The sequence below is a fragment of the Anguilla rostrata genome, chromosome 13, assembly GCF_018555375.3.
Source record: "Anguilla rostrata isolate EN2019 chromosome 13, ASM1855537v3, whole genome shotgun sequence".
Lineage (NCBI taxonomy): Eukaryota > Metazoa > Chordata > Actinopteri > Anguilliformes > Anguillidae > Anguilla > Anguilla rostrata.
In genome coordinates, this window is record NC_057945.1 from 12,042,131 (window position 1) to 12,065,613 (window position 23,483).

At 44.6% G+C, this 23,483-nt stretch overlaps 1 protein-coding gene across 3 annotated transcripts in view; it reads right to left on the reverse strand.

Moving 5' to 3' along the window:
- Positions 1–1,195: 1,195 nt before the first annotated feature.
- Positions 1,196–23,483, reverse strand: part of apof (apolipoprotein F) — a 35,001-nt gene continuing 12,713 nt past the window's right edge. For 2 of the 3 annotated variants that reach the window (XM_064306378.1, XM_064306379.1), the window contains exon 2: positions 1,196–3,457. In XM_064306378.1, coding sequence (XP_064162448.1) covers positions 2,106–3,407 — 1,302 coding nt within the window. In that variant the 5' untranslated portion in view covers positions 3,408–3,457 and the 3' untranslated portion in view covers positions 1,196–2,105. Of the gene's footprint in view, positions 3,458–4,117; positions 4,251–23,483 lie in introns of those variants that run through there. The other variant, XM_064306377.1, reaches the window with a different exon arrangement.

Below are 23,483 nucleotides of genomic sequence, written 5' to 3' on the forward strand. Positions count from 1 at the left end.
AAGGGTTGCTGGGTTGCTCATCCTGCTAAGGCATTGTTCATGTGTGTAGATGGGCTCCAAGGCCTGGGGTGCATCCCAAACAAGTAGCCAAGTGAATAACAGGACCACGAAGTGCCTCCCAAAAAATGAGCACATGCAGAAGGGAGGTCTGAATACTTCCTTAGAAAATACACATAACTGTAACTACCCAGAAATGGCTGATTAAATCTACTCTTTCTAAATAGGGACGACATGAGAATTGTAGGCATATTTGTAGTCCATTGGAGAACTTGCTGAGTATACGTTAAGGCCACACAACCTCTTCATATCTATATTTACTAGAATAGCCTGTTTAAGCAAGATGCGGGCATTCAACGCAACAACAATCTTCCTGTATATTTTCCAGTCATGTAAGAAAATGTGAATACATTCATTAAGTTTTTCAATCATTACAGGTAACTTTCCAAGCAAATGTCAAACCTACTTCATCAATATGCATGGCAGGCATCGGCCAGAGCGGTGGTAGGGTCATATGAAATGTTTCTCAAACAAAATTGATTTATTGTCGCATTTAATTTTCATCAGAATGTGTTTTTGACTGCCTGGGTATTACTGATCAATATTTAAAAAAAATTAAAAAAAACCACAACCACTTGTTTCGTGAGAAATTTAACACGTAGTTGGAAAAAGGCCACCGATTCCAATTTGAGTCAAAATACTACTTCTTCTGCAAAAATTTACAGCATTCACAGATAGAAAATTTAGTTGGTGCTCTGACACCCAATGAAACACTCTTCTCTTTGGGTTCAGTGGATTCATGCCATGTTTCATCTCAACAGTCCACCAGCTTAGCCATTATTTCAGTCAATTTGACAATGGCTTGCCCCATGGGGGGTGCCTGGGTTGCTGAGAGGCTCATTTTCTTAAAGGGGAAGCTAGTTTTTTGTAATGTAATTTCAGTCTTAGTGTATGTTTTCAGTTGGTTCAATCAGTGTCTGTGCACTATAAACTATATCCTTAAAACATAGAAAAGTTTTTGATGACCTACCGGCTTTATAATAGCAGGTAACGGGCACTGGGTTCGACGTCACATGTTTCCGTTTCTGAATTGGCAGAAGATGGGTGGTGGGTAAAACAGAATGGGTATAAAACACATTCCAATTATGGTAATGTACAAAATAATATTAAATAAATGACCACAAATAATACCACACTGTGGTATTAAACATAAATGTTTATTATTCAAGACCAAGACTGGAACATACGGCCATGTTTTCTTAACAAATTATATAAGCAATTGTTTTTATTAAAATGCTAGTGAAACACGGGGATATACTGTCCCTCAATACTATTGTTTTTTGTCCAATTTATTTCCAGTTTCTTAGTACTATTCAGTGATTTACGTGGCTTTTTGTAGTAGGCCCTGATAATACACATGGCATGAGAAAAGCATGTAAATGCAGCTAAAAATCTGGATCAGCGTAGTTAATTAAACTATGTTGCTAAAAACAATGATTGCTGCATTTCCTTACTACAGTAAATAAATGGAAACATACCCCAAAATTTGCTGCAACATGAGAGCCAAAAGCTTCCCAGATGTAATTTCAGTTCTTTAACTCGATAATAATTGACAAAGAGATTTATCAAAATATTGCATGTCATGTACATTGTAAATGTTTTGATTTTTTTCTCAGTCCTGAAAAAGCAGTGTATGAAAACTGTACATTTCAGTAACCAGTAGACTGGAGGCTCTCCACAACGTCACCAGCAGGTCTACAGAGCAGAGGATGTGACCCAACACATCTCCAGGGATATGAACCAAGCTGCTCGCGATGTCTTTCAGGCTATAGTCCACTTCACTGAGTGAAGGAATGGCTTCCCTCAGCATTCACCTGTAAGCGGAATGATTGCTTGGGGAAATCAGTCGACTGGTAGTTTTTACAAGTTCCCCACTTGACCAAAGGTCTTCTTCCAGGACGCAGATAAGAAGATGATAACAGTCGCTCAAATATCTTTACCTGGAGCAGAGGTCTGTGTCCAAGAGAGTCTGCAAACTGACTGATGGATTTTTTTTTTTTTTTTTGAGGGTGAGGGGAGGGGGCTAAATGGATTGGATGGCACTCATGTTATTGGACGGTGATGGACGTGTCCCAGCTGCTGCGATTCACGATGAGGTCCTCCTCGTGCTTCATGCTTTGCAGGAGGTACTTGATCCCGGCTTTGACTCCCGTCTTCACCCCAGCCCCCAGAGCGTAGCCGGCCACGCCCGCCGCGCCCCCGGTGACGGCCATGAGGGCGTCGGTGCCCAAGTCGACGGCGCTGAGGATGGCCCTCTCCTTGGCCGTCTCGGTGCAGTTGACGGAGGCGTAGTAGACGGCGGTGCCCAGGCTGTAGAGCGTGCTGACGCCGGGGATCCACTCCACCACGCTGTAGACGCGCTCCTCCCGCTTGTCCACGCACGTCCCCGGGGCGTGGCGGCGAACGCGCCCTGGCGCGGGCTCCCGGCACTCCCGGATCCAGCTCTCCGAGCCCGGGGCGGTGGGCACGATCCGGCCGCCCCTCCTCAGCACCGCCCGGTACCGCCCGGGGCCCGAGCCGCCGGACACCCCCGCGCACTGGGCGCCCAGGTTTTCGCAGGTCCGTACCGCTTCCCCAATCCCGCCCTCCTCCCCCGCCGTGTCTCCCAATAGGAAGGTCCCGTTCACCCTGGTCCACCCCTGGCATCTCCCCCGCCTCTCGTCCCCGCCCTCCACCGAGCCGCGCTCCGGTGACTCCCCCGTCCCGCCCAGCTGCTGGATGTTGAACATGATGGCCTGCAGGTGGCGCTCCTCCTGGGCCTTCCGCGTGGGTGGGGGCAGAGTGGCGGTGGCATGGGGGTGGGCGCTCCATCCAATCAAGTCATTGATCTCCAGCAGAAGCTCCTCTGTGTCGCCCATGCCCAGTCCCTCAAACAGCTGCAGTGTCAAAGTCTTGGCCTCCTGGGTGCACCCGGACACCCCCAGAACTGGCACCAGGGAGAGGCCGAGCAGCTCACGGGGGAAGAGAGCCAAGGAGGTGCCCCCCAGGGAGGCGGAAGCCAGCAGCTCCTCGCAGCTGGCATTGCCCCGCGGGGGGGCGGCCTGCACCTTGTCCCGGAGCATCGCCGTGACGATCGTCACCAGGCGCAGGGCCGCCCGCTCCCTGTCTTCTTCCTCCAGGGACCCCTCACCCAGCCCCAAAACTCTCTCCCCCGCCCCTAGTGGGGGACCGTACTCCAGAGGTGACCCGGAAACAAAAGACTTCCTCTCCTGCTTTCCTTCCTCCTCCTCCTCCACAGCCAAGCCACGATGCAGTCCGTCGTCCGGGCCAGATGGACTTTGCGCGATGGAGAAGGTGGGGTTGGTCAACAAGAGCCGGACCAGGATCAGCCAGTTCAGGTTTGGATTCATTGTACCGCCAGAAAGCAAGTCCTCCCCCGACTTCAGGAATAATCAGGTGGCTGAGAATGAGATGAAAATTATTTAACACTTTCTAAACATAAACGTACATTACATTGTATTATACGCACTTATACATATTTGTGACAATTTGCTCTGCTATTGCCTGGTCCCAAAAGTAAAGCAGAGACTTTGTTGTGGAACAGTTCTCTAATGGGATTAAGCATTGGAGCGGTTTCTACATCAAAAGAGTTTCAAACAAGCAAATGCAGCCCCAGGCCAGCTGCTCCGGACCCGTCCGTATGATCACTCCGATTCTACGGACGTTCACAAACACCGCTACCTTGGTCTGCGCTTGAAAGGTTAGTGATCCAAAATGACCTTGCAATACTGCGAAGCTAAGTGGCACAGAGTCAAAACATTTTTGCAATTGCTATTTCCTTTATTTTTATTTAAAGTTCAAAACTTTAAAAAATGTAATGTTTGTTCGCTGTCAGAAACTTTACTGACAATAAAATGCTCAACTTCACCCTTCAGAACATTACGCTGCATTCAGTATAAAAGATGAAGTCATAAAAATTGATTTATTAAATATTATTTTTTTTTTTGTTTTATGGAAATTGTTTTAATAACCCATTACTATTTTACTCCTCTGGCTAAAAATCAAAAGTGTATTCTCCAAATGTCACCTCATGACAAATCTGTCACCTGTCATCACTCACCAGGAGCAGAGGTATCCCGAGCCCGCTGTTTTCCCAAACCAGGATGCCCGAGTATGTCAGAACTCTTGCCCACAGGGGAAACATATAGAGATCACGTTTTTCACAGTCGCCAATGGGATTCTCATGATAAAGTCCCCCCTCTCTTCCCCCAGCCACCCCCCCTCTTTTCGCTGGCCTCCTTGCTCAATAGCGAGGACAGGGCTGGAATATTGATTCACGTGGAGAGGGCCCATGTTTTCCAAAGGGGTTTTGTTTGTTTGCCCTCCACGTTCTCTCCCCCACTGCCTGGAGAGGATAGGGGGCTTTGTCTTTGACCCAGATACTCGCTGACTGTCTTCACTCGTGCCAGAAACGGAGGGTTGTTTTTTTTTTTTTTTTTGGTGGGGCCAGCTGGGGTGACATCTTCATCAATTCCGCCGATCGTTTCGCGGGGAACGGGGGGCGCCATCGCGGTGAGAACCGCGCCATGTTCCCACAGAACAGCTCGCGTTGCGCGCGAGCAAGACCCAGGCATGCCGACCGCGTAAGAAAAGAATTCAGTCCCTTCCTCTGAACTGAAGTGGGGGTGAGGCAGGAAGGCACCGTCTTTATGAATGCCTTACACTCTGTGAGGAAATGCGCCTTCATTATATAGATTCGTACCATAACACTTAGCTTGTTATTCGTTGTTGACCAAGAAAACCATGTTTCCAGTTGAGGTGGTTTATGCGAATGCATGAAAAAATTTCTTTATAATGTGTAGGGTAAGGCTGTTGGGGGTAACATCATTGTGCACTGTAAAATGTCCAATAGGGGCCGTATGCAGTCTGCAAGAGTTGATTTAACACTGAACATTTTACTGTACTGTACCGATGTTTTCACAACTTTATAAAAGTGCGTGAAGCCCTCACCGAAGTCCAGGTCTTGTTTTCGCAGGAAAAAATGTGCTTGGGACCCAAAAAAAAAATTTGTGAAAGCGTTATTCGTTTTGTTTACGTTTCGGTTTTTTCTGTAGATCTGAAGAAATTTCAAAAGTTCACTTGGGCATGGTTGTTCACTACACCTAGCAACCTCTCTGAGGGAAAGTAGTCGCCGTGATTGCGGTTGTACATTTTCCAACTGAATTAAAATCTATGTTCAGGACAGAGGTTGAAACAATCGCCATTTTAATTGCTTCAGTAAGGTGTGGCCCTTTGTGCACAGAAGTATTCTCGGATTTCGGCTGAGAAAGCTGACACTCTTCACGCACTGAACCAAAGGGGAGAGCTTGTTCACTTTCAAATGAAATGGCAGTGGGAAATCCATTCAGACAAAGAACTTGAATGACCAGCAACAAACACTAGGAATGGCAGGAAAAAGCTTAACGATGAGATCTTGATATTACCAAAAACGCTTTGCAAAAACGCAAGAGAAACAATGGATGATTGCCTGATCAGTCAAACTGTCAAGCTGCTGAACAGTTATGCTCACTAGAGGGAGCCGTTTCATTTTCTGTTGGGAGAAGCGGCCCGCTGGCTGCAGGTGGAATTTGTCCGAGACGAAGTGACAAATAACCAAGTGAGGTATGGATGAAGGACAGTGGGGAATCTGGCTGAGATACTGTAACAGCTGCAGAAAGAATACTTCTGGCTGAGATGCATTAAAAACCATGAGAGGAGGACACATTACAGATCTCCTTCATGAGAAAGCAGTTCTAGCACTTTTTTTGGGGGGGGTGGGATTAATCGAATTAACAGAACACGACACAGGAGGTATTCAAAGAGTGGGGAGGGGAGAATATAGATATCAGAGATTCATTTGGAACGTTTTGAATTTTGTTGGCCAGAAACCTACCTGAAGCAACATGGGCTAAGATGAATTAGCCGTTATTGTTTGTTTGGTCCTGTATTTTTTCATGCCTGTTGCCATCCTTTAGCAAACAGAGGGAACGCTGTACTGTGTCTCAACTAATATGGGCTACTCGCCTCTGGACGTACAGTTCATTTTTAAACTACAAAATGTGATGCTTGAACCCAGGGGTGTAGCTAGGAATTCTGGGCCCCTGAAAGAACAGGAAACAAACTGAATTATTTTTAGTTGTGGGCCCCCCCAAGCCGTGTGCCCCTAGAATCGTCTCCATCTTTCATCCCACTAGTCCTGCTTGGACCAACTGTTTATTCGTCATGGGCACATGTTGTTCTATAGGCTATTGTAGTGTTTCTCAACTCTGTTCTGGAGATCTACCGTCCTGTAGGTTTGCACTCCAACCCGAACAAAGCACACCTCTTCCAACAGCTAGAGATCTGATTGAGCTGCTAATTATTACAACCAGGTGTGCCAAATTAGGGATGAAATGAAAACCTAGGGGATGGTAGATCACCAGGAACGGGGTTGGGAACTGCTGATGAGTGTCTTAAACCTGAAAATGGGATAATGCTACAAAGTAGTTGTTGCTACAATTGGCACTGTACTCCCCAATACAATACAATCTTATTTTAGAGCAAATAATGTTAAACTATTATCCGGGGAAAGAAGAGTGTGTTTTGGAAAAAATTAGGCTAGGCCTACTCAACTTTATTTCCCGAAAGAACTCCATCATTGTCGCAAACTACACTGGCACAGCTGAACTTTAAAGGAAGTACATAATGGACTCGCTTGATGGATCTCTTAGCATTGTCTGTATGCTACGGTCTTCGTATTAACTAGAGGAGACTGACTAAAGCAAAAGAGGCAGGAAAGCAAGATTAACAGGGAGGAGCTGATCAAGCCGGCCGTCTTAATGAAGTTATAAGAGGGTGACATCCAGTCAAATGCTCCTCTCCTCCGCTCTTCATTCTCCCGGAAAGAAAATAATTCATTTATGTAGAGATGGAAAAATAATCACTCTAATCTTTTGAATTGTTTAACTGTAAAATTACTGGGGGAAGGACATGGCCCTGCTGAACGCATCGATAGATCTCATGTCCGACTCGTGTGGACGAGGGATAGCTGTAGGCTAATCTCGTTATGTTGCTGCGTCAAATGTCAAATATGATTGATAATTGCGCTCCCTCTACTAACACGTTTTACAACCAACGATAGCGTACTCAGCTCAAACTTCAAAGTACAGCAAAAAGAATTAACATAATTGGATGAGACGGTTGCTCCGAAATAATAAAAAAACACACCAAATTATATTGGAAAAAAAAACTCCCGGGATCTGTTCAATGAACAAACAAACATTGCCGTCTCTTGTCTCTGAAGTGGCCATTGTGCGGCCACATAAAGACCAAGCCTCTTGATGAGCCGTTGGGCTCACAATGCCACGTTCATGATACATTTCTGATACAAATGATCTGCTTTGTATCACAATAAGATACCGAATATGAAAAACGGATAAGTGTCCCTTACATGATTTGTCTTTCTCGCGCAATAGGGAAGTGGGTTTTATATTGCGCCACATCGCATCACTAGCCATTGTGTTCGGCAGACATCCAGCGTTTCTTTTAGCACTGGGGAGGGGGGCATCTGAGGGACCATCATCTTCAAAGACAAGTGGATGACGTGGCCCGAATCCCTGTGTGCGTATTTTGTGCTTAACTGTGTTAAAGATATGTCGAAACGTCCGTCGATAAGTCGCAGCAAAGCCCAAAAAACAGCCATATGCATTACATGCGCGTTGTGGAACATTCTATTGGTGATTACCACGTATAGATATAAATACAACAAAACTTATTTTTTTATGGATTTCAGGGCAGATACGAAGAGCATGTAGTTGAGATGAATACGTGTCACTTCCACCACACACTTTACAGGCACAGAGGTACAGAAACCGCGAGGCTACGAAAGTGACCGCCAATTTATTCCCACCGATTGTCCAAGGGAAAAACCCCTCAGGAAAAATGCATTACTGGCCCTGAAAATCTTCTTCGCGAATTAGCTTAATTACGAGTCTTTAGCAGCGACATGAATCAGCCATAAACAAAGGATGTCTGGTCGATCTCGCACTGGAACTGAGCCCGATAAACGCAGCCAAACGGACTTTCATCCTGCCAACTGAAATTAATTTGACACGTTATTGAACCCGTTCATTTATATATAGAAAAAGGGTGTGAATGCTCTCGGAAATTAGTTTCGAGGCGCAGCCACACTTGGCGCAGAGCCCGAGGAACGACGTGTGAACGCAGGAGAGGGTGGTCCAGATCTTGGCGGAGGCAGCAGGATGGGTCGCAGGGCACAGCGGAAAACGGCAGGGCAGGAGGGATAAATCCTCGTGGGAACGAGGAAGAGCCAGCCCCGTGTCACGTCATTCACGTTACCATGGTCGACACGAGTCTATGGATGCGAAAGGCCATCGGACTAGGTCACATTGAGGACTAATGGCATACAAAACTGTCGCTGTTCAACAGTCAGTTGTATTTTCAACCAGGTCTCTTGCCATTCACACAAAAAGAATGTTGTCTGACCACAGTGACCTGTTTGAAAAAAGTTGTTTAAGCCGGAACAGTGGATGACTAAGATCAGTATTGGGTTTGATTATCCTTTAGTCCTCAATTTCTACAATGTCCATCATGGCTAACAGGGGCTACTGGATTGTGTATCCAGCTAAAGCACTAGTTCCCAGTGTAGTCATGTGCCCTATGGTGCATTGAAACCTGTCCGCATCCGTACTGACTTGCTAGGGTGCCAGTGCCAACGGTCTAAGTTGACAGGGGAGAGCAAGGATATTTTAGGAGAGGTATAGTCTTTCTGAAGCATTTAATTAAGTTAAACGGTCTGGTGTCCGCATCAGTGCCAGGACAGAGTGGGCGAGTAAGCAGTTTGCACAGGAGGTGGTTGAATGACAGACAAGGCAGATGGCTGACAGCGACTGACTGAGTGTGAAACAAAGGCAAACACACTAGCAGGTAAAATGTTCAGCAGTGGTACTCCACCCAAACTGGGCTGTTACCACTGTTAAACAATTGGGCTGTTGCCACAGCAGCTAGAGTTTGTGGTGATGATGATTATGATGATGATGACATCGATAATAATTAGTCAAACTATTAATTAAATTGTCAGGTTTACTGTGGTTAATCATGATCAAGTGCACTTGTAAAATTAGCTAATTAAGCTCTAATTAGAGTTTAAATATTAAAAAAAAAAAAACATTAAATTGTTTTCAAATGAAATAGCAAGCCCTTCAATCAAACACATGTAGCCAGTTTAAGGGCACACACAGTTCAGTCAAACCAGACTTAAAGGTCCAGGAAATCTGTGAATTTTACAAATGACCCAACAATATTTATTTTTTTTAAATGTAGAAAAGCCTGCGCCCTTCATGGGCTAAACAGCAGTGGGCGGGGTTAACTGGGTACAATGCACATCAGTAAAACACTACGACCGGTGAAATCCTTTCTACTTGTAATACGCTTTTTTCCAAAAAATTAAGAGACCCACAAGAAATGAGTTTAATTTCTGGAGGCCCACAGGCACTGCAATATTGCAATAACCCCAACAGGTAATGTTTTTAGTTCACATTTTCATGAGGAGGACTTCACCAACTATCTACAAAAACAATGTGGCTTTGGTAAAAAGCTAGCGCTGGTCCGTGGTACAGTGCCTTCCCTCCCTTCACCTCCCTCAGAACTGTTGCTGCTAGTGACACTCCCAGTGTTTGTAGAACTGATGGACCAGTACCAGTAAAGGCCTACCTTTACCTAACCTTAATTAAATAGCTTTCAAGCTCAGATATGTGGAATTAAAGGCTTTCTTTATTCGGGTGTATTGTCCGGAGTTTGAGACTGCTGTCAAGTGTAATGTTACTGTACAGTAACGGGGTGTTACAGTGTTGTTACGCATTGAATGACCCGCAGGTCTAACTACATGTCGGTAAAGCCTAGCCTGTGTCGCTTTCTTTTGTGTTGTCGGTTACTGCACTGGACAATCTGCTCCAGCGACGAGGAACGGTTTACTTATGAGGCATCTGACAGATATGAATATTAATGAGCGGAGAATACACGCCGACCCTCTGCTTATCTGCTGAACGGGTCATGAAAATCTGATAGTGTTTATTACAATTTATTGGTTATAATTGGTTTAAAAACTTACTTGAAAGAAATATTAAGAAAACTGTAGTGCGAATTGCAGCTTCCGGGGAATATAACCAAAATTTGAATCCAATTTCGTGGACCTTTAAGTTTTTTTTGGGATTCGATCAAGACTTTAACAGGAAAAGGTGTGGGCTGAAAAGTGTGGTTTCCAGTCCTCAATACTTTTTATAAAATTAATTAAATATAACAAGCAAAGAAATAATTTTTTTAATAATTTAGTGAATTGATGAATATCATCATACTTGATTAATCTAACTATTTAGGATTAAATAAATTACACTATATATCCATTTCCCACGTATTTAATTTAAGATTTTTGGTATACTGCATGTCATATATAATTATTTGCATGCAGTAAGAAAGGGGGAAACAAACAATGGTCAGCAACATTCAGTAAATGAGGAAAAGCTATTTCAACTGTTAAAACTAAAACTTACTATTAAAATGCTACTTCAGATAATTATTTCATGTGCAAGCACCAGGCGCTCCAAAGTATTTGTGTTTATAGCGAGATGCTAGTGCAGAGCACCTGTCCCAGGTGACTTTTCAAGTCTATAAAAATCTATTGGGGCAGAGCATTCCACGAAGTAAATTACATTTTAGCAGACATAAAACATGCAGTCAAGGAACTGGAACTGGAAGGAACAGCTTCCTGAAGAGTACACCCGTCAAAGTGCATGTGCTGTATAAGGTTACTGGACCATGCTGAGTGCAATCTGCTTCATTCTGGCACAAACACAATGATATGCCTTGTGATGCCACATAATATGAAACTTCATTTTCTTTCGGCGAATGCAGGTTGCTCACATTGCTGTTATACAGCATCAACATGAGCTAGACGATGATCTTGGACTGGCAATTACTAGAATGTTGATACATAACTTCACATCAGTTTCCACATAATACTGCACTGATAGGACACCCTCAAGACACTGTTTGGTCTGCCAAGATAATTTGTAGGAACAATCCAGAAAGCTAAGTGTGCAGATTAATCTACATAAAGGATTAAAAATAGCCTATCAAACAGCCTATGGCAGCTACTGCAATAGAAAAAAGAAACGTGTAACGAAATTATGTGCGTTTTGGTGTCTGTTCATGTCTTTATAATGCATCTACAAATCAAGGGGTCTAATGAATGGATTTATGTACAGATCCGTCATTAAAGCAATAGCTTACCAGAAGTAAATGAAACCATATAAAACACCACACGGGTTGTAGCATAGAAATCCAAATGCAAACCTTTGTGTTTTTAAGCCATGGTACATTTAAATGTTGTGCTATAACTAAGGATCACAAGCAGAGATTAATTTATCTGGGTGAGGATTTGTGAAATCAAATTAACCCAATGAATTCATGAGCTCCTTTTTCAAATTTCATTGTCCGGATGGTGTAATGTCATAATGAAACAGCAACATGATATCTTTCTGCATTAAGGAAAACACTGATAACATGGACTGTACAACGTGCATAGAATTAGCAATTATGGGAAATCAGAATTATAACTGGAATATTTGCAAGCGATTAAAATTAATATATTAAAATGTTAACATTGACAGTCCTATTAATAATATATGCATTTATGGTTCCTTTTACAATTTCAAAATAGTCGGGGTGATTCACTGAAATTATTTTGCACATTTTGAATTCTCAAGAACATATTCTGGAGCCTGAGGCTGCCGACGTGGGGCCCAGGGTAGGGTGCCCAGCCCCCGTCCGGTTCCTATTCCCAGACAGGGGCGGCACGGCGCCGCAGAGAGTAGCACTGTCACCTCCCAGCAAGAAGGTCTGGGGCCTTTCTGTGTGGAGTTTGCATGTTCTCTGTGTTATTCCCACAGTCCAAAGACATGCAGGTAGGCTAATTGGAGACTCTCAATTGCCCATAGGTACGAGTGTGTGAGTGAGTGAATGGTGAGTGAATGGTGTGTGTGCCCTGCGATACATTGGTGCCCTGTCCAGGGTGTATTCCTGCCTCTCGCTCAATCCACGCTGGGATAGGCTCCAGCACCCCCCGTGACCCTGCTTAGTATAGATAATGGATGGATGGATGGAAGAACATATCAGTGGCTACAGCTGTTCAGGAGACGTGTCACTGTCTTTAAAACTGGCCTGAACAAAATCAACAAACAACACCTGGGCTGATTACCAATGAACCTCAGCTGTGTCAGGCTGTCCGAGAGGCAATCGCTGTCCGCGGTGCTGAAGACCTCCCTGGCTTAGAGAGCTTAAGAGGAACATCTGAGAGCGGCAATGCAAGGGACTGTGCAAGGCACTTCCCATCCACTATCACAGCTCATAATTTCCCTCACAATGTCACTGAGTCTGGGTGGTTCTCAAACTCAGTCATGGGGATCCGTGTGTATGCCACCTTTTGTTACAGCCAATCTCTTGGTCAATTAAAGGTTTAAGTGCTTTGAAAATGTTCCTTAAACTTTACCCAAAGCAGATTGTGGTTGTTATTATTTGCTTTGTCTTTGGATTCTTCATTACCTACTAAACTGTTCGTTTTACTGGCCACGTGTCAGCAGATTCACCTCAGTCTTCAATTTGATCAGTTAAATGTTTTACCTCTTTTCATAGATTAGAATCATTCGCAATATAGCACAATGAGTACAATGTGAATACATAACTTTTATTCTTCATGGCATGAATAGCTATTTCTGACATAATGTGCCATAAGAGGGTAAATAACCCCTCAAAACATGAAAAGCTAATTGAGAAATATGAACAGCTTGGTAAAATTGTGGGATTGCGTTTGTGATTGGAATGAAAACCCGCATGCACTGGGGTACTCAGCATGGAGTTTGAGAACCAATGAGTTTAGTCAACATTATAATGCCACTGAAATTTCTGTTGAAATTACCATCATTATTCAAATTTATAGATCATTTATAAAACAACTGACAAAATAATGTCAAGATCCCAGCTGCCAAGAGATACTGTTTCATAGTTTATCATTTCAGCCTTGGGAAAACCCTACATCCGTAATTGCAAATGAAAGGCAACCATTAAATTGGGGGACTATGTATAAAAACAGCTGTAATTCCTACACGGATCACCCACTGTGGATGCAAATATCCTCAAAATAAAGCTGACAGTCTGCACTTTAACCTCATCTTCATTGTCACGTAGTCACATGTTATGTGTTGGAGTACAGAGCCAAGATAACAAAAATTGTGTCACTGTCCCAATACTTTTGCATTTAACTGTACATGTCTACCCACCGATAATCTGACGTGCTCTCATGCGCACGTGTTCAGAAGTGCTCTTAGCTCTCCAGGCCCGTAATGATGTACGGACAGTTTCTGAGCACTCTGCTTGCTGGCTTCACCCGCTACTTTTGCATTTAACCGTACATAAAATGTGCACATGCAGACGGACACACACGTGCCACCGCGCGAACGCTTGTAAATACTGAGCTGGTATTATGGGAGACAAACTGCTCTTTAGCCCAGCCCCCGTCTACACTCGTCTGGACCCACATGCATCATCCTAATAACCTGTCCAAGAGGTCTGCTGCAGGCGCTGGAGCCAATGATTCAGTGTCCTAAACTCTCATTCTGAAAACTAATAAAGCAGACTGGGTTAGTGACCTCTCAAGGGACTGACAACCAAACACTCTGCTCCAAAACATGCTCTCTCTCTCTCTCTCTCCCTTTCTCTATGTCCACCTCACTATATCTTGCTCACACACATTCACTCACACATACACACCCCACACATTCACTCACACACAAACACACACACACACAAACTGAAAATAAAATTGGAGAGCATTCCAGTTGGCTATGTCTCTGAGCACATAATGTACTCTACAGAAAAATGTAGAAGGGAATATGGGCTCCCAGAAGATTGCCAGGTCACGCCTGTGCCATCAGCAGGTGTTTTACAAGCTACATTCCAAATTTGGCTGTGTGAATGAGGCATACTTTCATACATCTTTACTTTTCATGTATGTTACTGCTTGAGCAGCATTCTGTACCAATGTATTCAGCAGTGATGTCACCTATGAAATCATAACGGGGGTGTTAAAAGCTAGACGTCACTAAGGCAACCTGTCACCGTCCATTACAACCAATCAGGTGTCCCGATTCATGTTCATTGGCGTAAGCGTTTCTTCCCACGTTTTGTCGAGGGAAACGACGTCCGTTCTCTCTTAATAACAAGAACTCATAAAACTCTCTTTGTGCACAAAAAATAAAGGTTTCGCGTGTGTTTTTGTCAAATATAGGAGAAATTCGCATTGAATCAAGGCACCTGGAAATTAAATTTTGTCCATTAATATGCCTACCGCGTGGCACTCTATTGTGGTAAATAGGTGACATCTCCAGTTATTTTCTTACGAAGCAGTTCATACGTTGTGGATTAATACCGGTGTTTTATGTCATTCTTACACAACAACCTTTGGCAGAAAAAGCCCCGGGGTTGGATGTTCAGGGTTGTGCCACAGAAAAGGCCATTAACTTAGATGGTCCGAATCATGACACAAACCTAAGATGAAAAATAACGGGCTATTCAGTGAGATGTCTCCGTAACAGCTTAGCGGCTCTCTGCCACCTCTCTAGCCCTTTCGCCGGTACAATTTCCGCTATTTTTCTTTTGTTCTTACAGATGACTGTGACTAGGATCTGATGGGTTTCTCATTTATGTTACCCCTTGCAATCAGTCAGACGACGAGAGCCTTCTCCAAGTCCGACTGGAACATTATTTTCGAGCAGACTGAGAGGCACGCGCGCTTGCGTATATACGCGCAAGTATTTTGGCGTCGGAGGTCTTGATGAAACCGTAGAGGCAATGATAGGAAATAATGGTCTATTCTTAAAATCGGAGTATGTTACACAAGTCTTTGTTTTAATGCAGGCGCGAGTGACTTGTTTTGATTTATGCTCGTCCCTGTGGAAATGTCCTATCCAAGCCAAGCACCAGCGAATGTGTCGGCTACATTTTCATATTTTTATTTACAAGCTTCGTTTTATCCACGTAAACCTGCCCAGAGGTAGATGGATGTGGACGAAAATCTGTCGATTGTGTTTATTATGAAACTCGTGTTATTAAAGTAATATAATTACGTTGGTGGAGCGAGCAGAGGAGTAATGGATGACTTTTGTCAATCGAAGGAGAACAGTAGTGCTGAGGGCCCCGGGTCATTCAATTGCGCACGAGGGTGGGAGTTCTTTCTGGCACCTGTCCATCTGTCACCACAACAACACAGTGGAGACAAATTACTTCCTATCAACAAGATCTTAGGGTACATTCCGTATCTTACTCAATACAGTCCCGAGTGCGATGTACGCACACACGCAGTCATATTCACTGTCATAGTCATAAAATATACATATGTACATACACAAATACAGTACAAAGAGACAGGACACACGCATCTAAACAGCCACGCTCACATACTCCACACACATACGTAGACACACAGTCACTCACGTGTGTAATGTACACATGTACACGCCTATTGTACAGATAACTTCACGTGATCTCGCCTACGTATCGTACGCAAATACAGGAGGGCACACATACACACAGTACACTCACACACAACCGTGCTCCCACAAAATGGAATGATCATAACACTCATTTAAACACAAATGATTAAATTATCAAAGCAAATTAAGGGACTTCACCAGACCAAGATGGCACTGCCAATTGAGTATCTAGGCACAAAGTACCCAATTCCAGCAGGAAGGACAATAAGAACAATAAGCAATAAATGCCTCTCTGTAATCCTAATGGATTTGGATGGAACATTCTCAACGTTTCCGGAAAACTTCCTCACGGTTACCACATTTGCAGGAGTCCACCTAACCATAGCAGACAATAGAACCAAGAGACCAATCAGTAGCCAAGTTGAAAAGCACGGGGGAATATTTACAGTCCTTTCAGATCTACGGCGACCTGGGAAGTAATTCACTGTTTATACAATAGGTCACCAAAGTAATAAACAGGACTAATTACGAAATGGAGGTCGGGGGGAATGGGGGACTAGTCTTATCAATGGTTAATAGACTTCCGTTTATTTATCCACTTTGAAAAGGAACAAGAATGTAATTGCTGTGACAATAATCTGTGTGAAAGAGACGTACACTTGAATTAATGATTACCCTTTAGATTCAAACTTGCTCTGCAAAGACCACTAGGTTGTCATGGATATAGTTTCATGTACACCTATCACGTACTGTTTTCTCCGCTGACTTTTGTTCACGCCGAAGCTAGGGAGGATTATGTCAGGGGCCGCGTAATGTGACAGAGATCTGCGGCAATTTGCCCTGTTCCCTATTGCGTAACACTGTGACCTTTCAGTGTCAGGTGGATCCCACTTCAGGGAAATGCAGTCATTGCAGAGAAGGCTTTGAGCTGAGCTCTGATTATCTTCAAGAACTGCCAGCAGTACACGTATTGGCTGAACCTCCTTTCAAATTTTGCTTTCTGAAAGCCAAGCACGGCTGGACCTGGTTAGTATCTTTTGGTGGGAACTCCGGAGCGTCTGGAAAGGGTCGTTACATTGGGGTTTTTTTCCTGGTATTAATCCTTAATTGGTGTTTAGTGAGTTGTGATCACTGTTGAGTGATGGATGAACCACCAGAGAATATGCTTCCCTGCCTCCAATTGGAGCGCCACCTACACAAGCACACGATTCATCAGTAAAATTAACTGGCCGTCAATTTATTAGCAAAGGGCATTCCCGAAAGTCAGGTGAACTCATCTCACGCCAGATACCTCAGGTATTCATTTAAAAAAAGGGGGGGGGAGATGACTCAAGAAACTAAAACCGAAAACGAAATCTGTCCCTTTAAGGCTGAACGAGCAGGACAGGCGATGGAAGACCCATCGTGTTCACGGGGCGAAGGCCACTTCAACGTCGTAATCAAAAATCCGTTCGCAGGAGCGAACAGCCTCGGCTTCCGTTCGGCTGTCTCACACAGCCACACGTTCTGACTCCCGCTGAGCAGCGCCGTGCGTTTGAGTGGAGTCATTCCTGTCAGCCAAGAGGCGCAGGAGACAGACGCGGGGGGACAGACGTGCTGCCCGTCCTCTCGGCCGGCTTCGGGAAGCAGGAACCAGCTGCGTCCTCGCAGGACCGTACACAATGCCCAGCGCTAACTCGGCGCTAATTGAACTGTGACAGAGTACATGTGAGCCCCACAGGGGGCCGTATGTACTCCGTAAGAGTAGATATTACACTGTTACTATGCAGAGAAATTGGAATGGAATGAAGAGTTTTCTGCAAAATACACACCAAACGCAATCTGGCTCCCTTTTGTCATGTCCAAAAAATAGAATTGACAGTAGAGCAACAGAAACACTGAACCAAAAGAAACAGTCTTTGGTGTAGTGGTAGTGATGCATCTTCTGGTAGCGAATCCAGATCCTAACCACACCAGAGCCAACAGTGCATCAGACACATAACTACAGACAATGCCACCCAAGGTTGGGAGGATCCCAGTCAACTCCATCCAATAGCGACTCCTGAACTCCCAGTTGTGCCTGCACTGTTAGTGGAGGACCTGGCCCAGCTGTTCAATTTATTGGACTGAAATAGAAAAATAAATTTGCTGTGATGTTCAGTCCTCCAGTGCAGCTTAACTGCAGGGTGAAACAAACAGAGGTAGACTAGTGTGTGCCCTAACAAATCGATGGAGGAAGTTGCAGCAATGAAACAGGCCTGAAAAGCTAATGACTGTACCATATTTGGAATGACGACAGGTAATGATAAATTGTTGCTTACAAATTAAATACAAACAGAACTGCCAAGTAGACAGACACCTGGAACTGAGATACAAAAAAATATACACTCATACTCACTTGAGTATGAGTGTATATTGAGGCATGAGTCTAATTTATTTTCCTATTTGAGTGAAATAAATGGAATTTAATCATTAAGAATCAAATAGTTAAGACCACAGCAAGTACGTCCCAAAGTGAGAAAGACAGAGAAAAACATTTTTATGCCACATTTGAAGGTCCAACTTGCCCCCAAATTCAACGACACCTTTGTTTTTGCTCATTAACTAGTAGATTCTGTCATTTTCAGAGTTGCCTACCGCACAACTACTACAAGTATTTATGGCCCCTTGTCACACACGCACTGCTCATTTGCATACCAAGTGGTGCTAACAACCATTTCTGTTACCCAGCCTATTGTGAGACTGCCAACTGTGGTTGTCACTAACCGCGAGAGAGCATAAGGTCATAGCGAGCTCCAGTTAAAAACAAACCAGTACCGCGGCCAATCAAATGCTTCCAAGAGGGCAGCACACATAAGTGCAATGAACAAGCAGCATTAGCGCAAATTAATATTTTAGCGTGACTAATCCATTACAACAATGCAACATGGAACAAAGGGTCGAACAATTCTCCCATTTCACAAACTCATTCGCCTCCCCCCTCCCTGTTGGAGTAACGGGCTGGTCCTACATTTAATGAGATCTCAGGGTAGTATTTAAGGAGACGGCTGGTGGCGAGCTGCTAACCGGTTCATCTGTTAAGGCACTGTTCTCGTGACAGAGCCCTGCAGTCCGGTGTTGAATGCAGCCCATGTCAGTGCTGACTGCAGCCAGCGGCCCCGCACAGGAGGCTCTGATGTCACGCAGAGACGGGAGGGTTTCAGTCGGCCCGGATGGCCGCGCCCTGTCGCACAGCGGCGAGCCCTGAGTGTGCGCTGCGGAGCGATAAGAAGCGCCGTCTGGCTTTACACGCTTCGGTGGAGGGCGTGCGCTCGTCAACAACCCACCAAATCAACAACGGAGACTGCGGCAACGAGCACTGTGCTTTTTCTGTTGTCCGTTTATACGTCACACAATTAAAGCTGATTTTTAATCTGTTTCTGAGTCCTTATTTTCTTTTAACTGGTACTTTTTTTTTAGTATGGAAAAGGTGTTCAATGAAAAAGGTTCATTCCCGTCAATGAAAGTCAATTTCTTCCTCACACAAACGGTTGAGCAAAAACCAAAATTCATTCACCAAACGCTGTGAGGGAAGAAAAGATGATTCCAAACACTGATTGAATCCAGGCCTGTGGTGCATGTAGGCCACTGTCCAAGTGCATATAGACCACTGTCCAAGTGCATGTAGGCCACTGAATACAACTCGCAGTCACTAGTAAGTAACAGAAACTATATCGGAGCTCCTTCCCTCTGAGCTTGCTCGCCTGTTGTCCCTGCGTACACAAAGGGCAGAGATGCACATACATCGCACTGGCGGCGCCAACTGAAGGGCATGGCTCAATCTGACAGCTTCGCTTTAGATGCCAGCTCGAGGCTTCTATTATTCATGAAGGCCATTCCATTATTGCGCCATTTCAAAAATGCTTTTCTCATTTGCACACTGAAAAACCGCAGATGAAATGGCATGGCATGCAAGCATGCAGACATTCTCAGGCAAGGGTACTATGGTTTTCTTCACAGAAAAAAAAACAAAAAAACATTTTTCCCATTGAATATTTATAATAATGGTGAGAATGGCAAAGATGCGTGTCAGGGCACTGGCGGTGTTGTTCAGCGCTCTTACTCTGAGCTAGTTCATGGAGTGCAGCGTCGTCGCCAACAAAGAACCCGACGGTGTGTTCGCCGGCGAAAAGGAAACAAGCCTCGCCACTCCTGCAGACATATTCCGCGAGCGACATCTTCTGTGACAGACAGCTGAAGTCTTAGCATTACAACAATGACAATTTTGTCTGTCTTATGACAAAAGCAGAGGACACTGAGGTTGTCTGCCCCTTATACAGGCTGAGGAAACAGTGGCCATTTGTGTACGAGTGGGAGGGACAGCTGCTGTTGATATACAGAACAAGCTCTCTTGTTGAGTGACTTTAAAAATAAAGTTTCCATAACAGTCGGGCAGCGCACCCTCACCCTCACGTGCGCTATCGAGCACATCCCCAAGCTAACCCGAATAAGGACAGGCCTCAGTTGACGGGCGACCAGTCGGTCCGGCGCCGCTGGTGCTTTGCGAACAATACCGCCGCGCCGCCGCGACTCTTGCATCTCGGCATCTCCGCGGCGGACGGTCGATCATTTTCGCGTCGAACGGCGAGAGAGACGAGAGGTAACAAAGGGAGAGGAGAAAGCAATCTCCTCAGGTAGTGACCTAACTGATGAGGGGCCAATGCTGCAGAACAGAGATCCCCCCCTTCCCCCCCCACGCCCAACCGCCTCCGCCACATATTACTTCCCATTGCGCATTAGCGTTTGCACACCTGTCAACAGCATTCAGTCTGTTCAATTATCATTCAGCTTATTTCGATTTGCCACAGCTTTTTGATGGCTTTACCAGTGAGTTGTTTCACATATAATTTAAAGCTTTAAATTTGAAGACATTCTAAATAGCCTGATGTTACACCTGCCTCCTCTTATATTGGTTTAGTACAGCATTCCGTTCAGACATCTAAAGAACATAGGAAGTGCAGTAAAACTGCAGTAAGGGAACCTCTGTAAAGCCCTAGCCTACTCCCCCTCCCCCTCACACCCAAGTCCGCAGACAGCATGCTTAGTGCCACCCCCTGCTTGAGTCCATGCCCCACTTAGCCCACCACAGTTAAAATGCCTGAACACGCCACTGTGCACACAGTCGGTTGTATTGGCCCTTCGTCCCATCAAGCTATGAAGCGGTCAGATAATGAACTCTCACAGACAGAAACATGGAGCCCCATAGGCCCATTTGCTGCATATTTTGGCCGTTCAGACTCCTTCTGCGGTTTCATATCTAGTAAATGAATGTATTCCAGCACCACGACCAGTGAGTTTCAAATTTTGACAGAATCATTCCTCTATTTCACATTCAGTTTCTTCCCCCCAAAGTAGATTTGACTTTACCAGGACACAAAAACACCAATGCTCACGTCTGAAGAGGCAGTGGCCGGATTTCTCGTCGGGAAGCAATCAGAGATAAAGCAGAAGAGATTCATTACGAACACTGCAGGGAAAGACAGCATCCCAGGCAATAAACAATCAGAGAGAGCACAAGAGCTGGGGGTGGGGGGATAGAAGGGACAGCATGAACCATTTTTATTTACCACTCCTGGTTTTTCCTTTTCACTAAGGAAGCAACTAAACACACCTGAATAATCAGAAACACCTGTGACGCCATTTGTCCATTATGATGCCCTAAAATGGGGAAACTATTAATAAAAGGTTCTGTACATGGTGGAACCATAATGTATACAAATATTTCAAATTGTGGAGTACAAAGCCAAATCAAATATATCTTCTTCCAAAACACTATGGCGCTCACTGTAGATTCCATTTACACAGCAGGACATTCATTGAAGCAATTCGGGTTTAGTGCCTTGCTTGAGGAACGGTGGCCGGACCCCAAATGGCCACTGAATCTGCAGACTCACGGTTATAGGCCCAGGGCCCTAATCACGACTGCACACTGCGGCCCAGCAGCGGAGGAACACGGAGTCCTGAGCGCAGAGCCGCGGCTGACGGGTAAAATAACACCATCCCATCACTCCTCACGTTCCATCTGCTCACAGGCCGCATGGCTGATTCCAAACACCCTCCCCCAGCCAATCACTGAGCTGACAGCTTGTTGGACAAATTTAATACGTGGAGGGAAACAGTACTCAGCTGCGGAATCGGACGGAAATTCGTGAATTTCTCCTACCCGTCCCATTTTTGGTGAACCAAAGTCTTGCGTGAAGATCAATTTCTCTAATGCTGCGTTCATAGCATTGTAGCACGATCACATTGTTTTCTTATGCAACTTTTTGAACTTTTTTTTTTTATAACCATGTACTAATAAGTGCAGGGGCTGGACAAAGTAGCAGAAGCACCACATAAAAAAGGACTTTAACTTTGAAGTACTTAAATCACAATTACAAAGGAAGCTGCACAGGCGAGTCATATTATCTGAATATCAATCAGCAGTACGCGTCAAATATAAAAGAGGCCTGACAATCAGCACTTTCATGTGAGGCCAAATAATCAGTGCCTGAATTGCAGGTGCATCTTTCATACAAAAATAAAAAGCTAAATTATTTATTGTGACAAGGGAAACAGTGTCAAAAATGATAACAACATTTGGCAAAAGAAAGAAACAAACAAACAAAAAAAAAAAAACTATTTGCATCAGCAAGGAGGATCAGTGGTCGCAAGTCAAAGCTATTGCAACAGGGACCGAAGGACACTAAGGACCTGTAAACCCAAAACTATGACTGGCTCAAAAATGACTACACAACTGAATCAAAACTGTGACTCAGTCTCAGGAAACATTGTTGTGAACTTCACAAAGCAGGAATTTATGACAGGGCCACTGTCCAAGAATAATGGACAAAGAAACATGACCTGGTGTAAGGATCATATCAAATTTGGACTCCGGAGTGGTGGGAAAAGTAAGATGGTCTGATGGTTTTCCTTTTACTGCCTTTTACTGCACATCTGGAGAAAGCCCAAGGAACCCTTCGAACCCACAATGTCTGCTGTCATCTATTAAACATGGCGGTGGATCTGTAATAATATGGACAACCATCTCACGGCAGTCACTGCGTCCAGCAACTGCTCTGCATGGTCATATGATGGCCAAGGAACATGAAACCATTTTACAAGGCGACATGCACCCCGATGGCGTAAACACTGTTCCCTTAAGCCGCTTTCCCACCGCATGGCATCAGCTCAACTCCACTCCACTCTACTCGACTTTTTTGGTTTTCCATCGGGCAAAATTTATGGATAGCACCTGGTACCTGGTACTTTTTTGGTATCACCTCCGTCGAGGTTCCAAGCGAGCTGAGGCGATACCAAAAGGTGACGTGAACACACTGCAGACCACTGATTGGTCAGAGCAACGCGTTTCACGTGGCGTCGCTAATGACGACCAGCTACATTGACGGGGGTAATATCTGCAGTGGAAAACGAAGTACCTGGTACCAAAAGCGAGTAGAGTCGAGTCGAGTCGAGCCGGTACCATGCGGTGGAAAAGCGGCTTTATAATGCCCCCATACTCAAGAGTGGTTGCCAATGCCCCCACAATCACCAGATCTAAACATCGTTGAACCTTTATGGGAAGTTCTGGAGCATAGAGAGTGAAGCAGATTTCCACCATCTTCATCCTTCAAAGAATGTGACGTGACATAAGGGGTTATAAATGGTAGCCTTTTCCCCTGCTCTGGGTAATTCTTGCCATGACCCAGTGCTTGACAACCTAACTGTAAATGTTGTTGTACAAAATAAAGACAGGCTGACAAATTTATTAATATGTTTTTGCATTTTGTATTAAGTTTGGAGAGCAATCATGACAGCCCCCCCCTCCCCCCCCCCCCACATGACTTCAAATATTTTATTTGTGCTGCACACGCTAGACCTGAAAATGAGTTGGCATACAAGGCACAC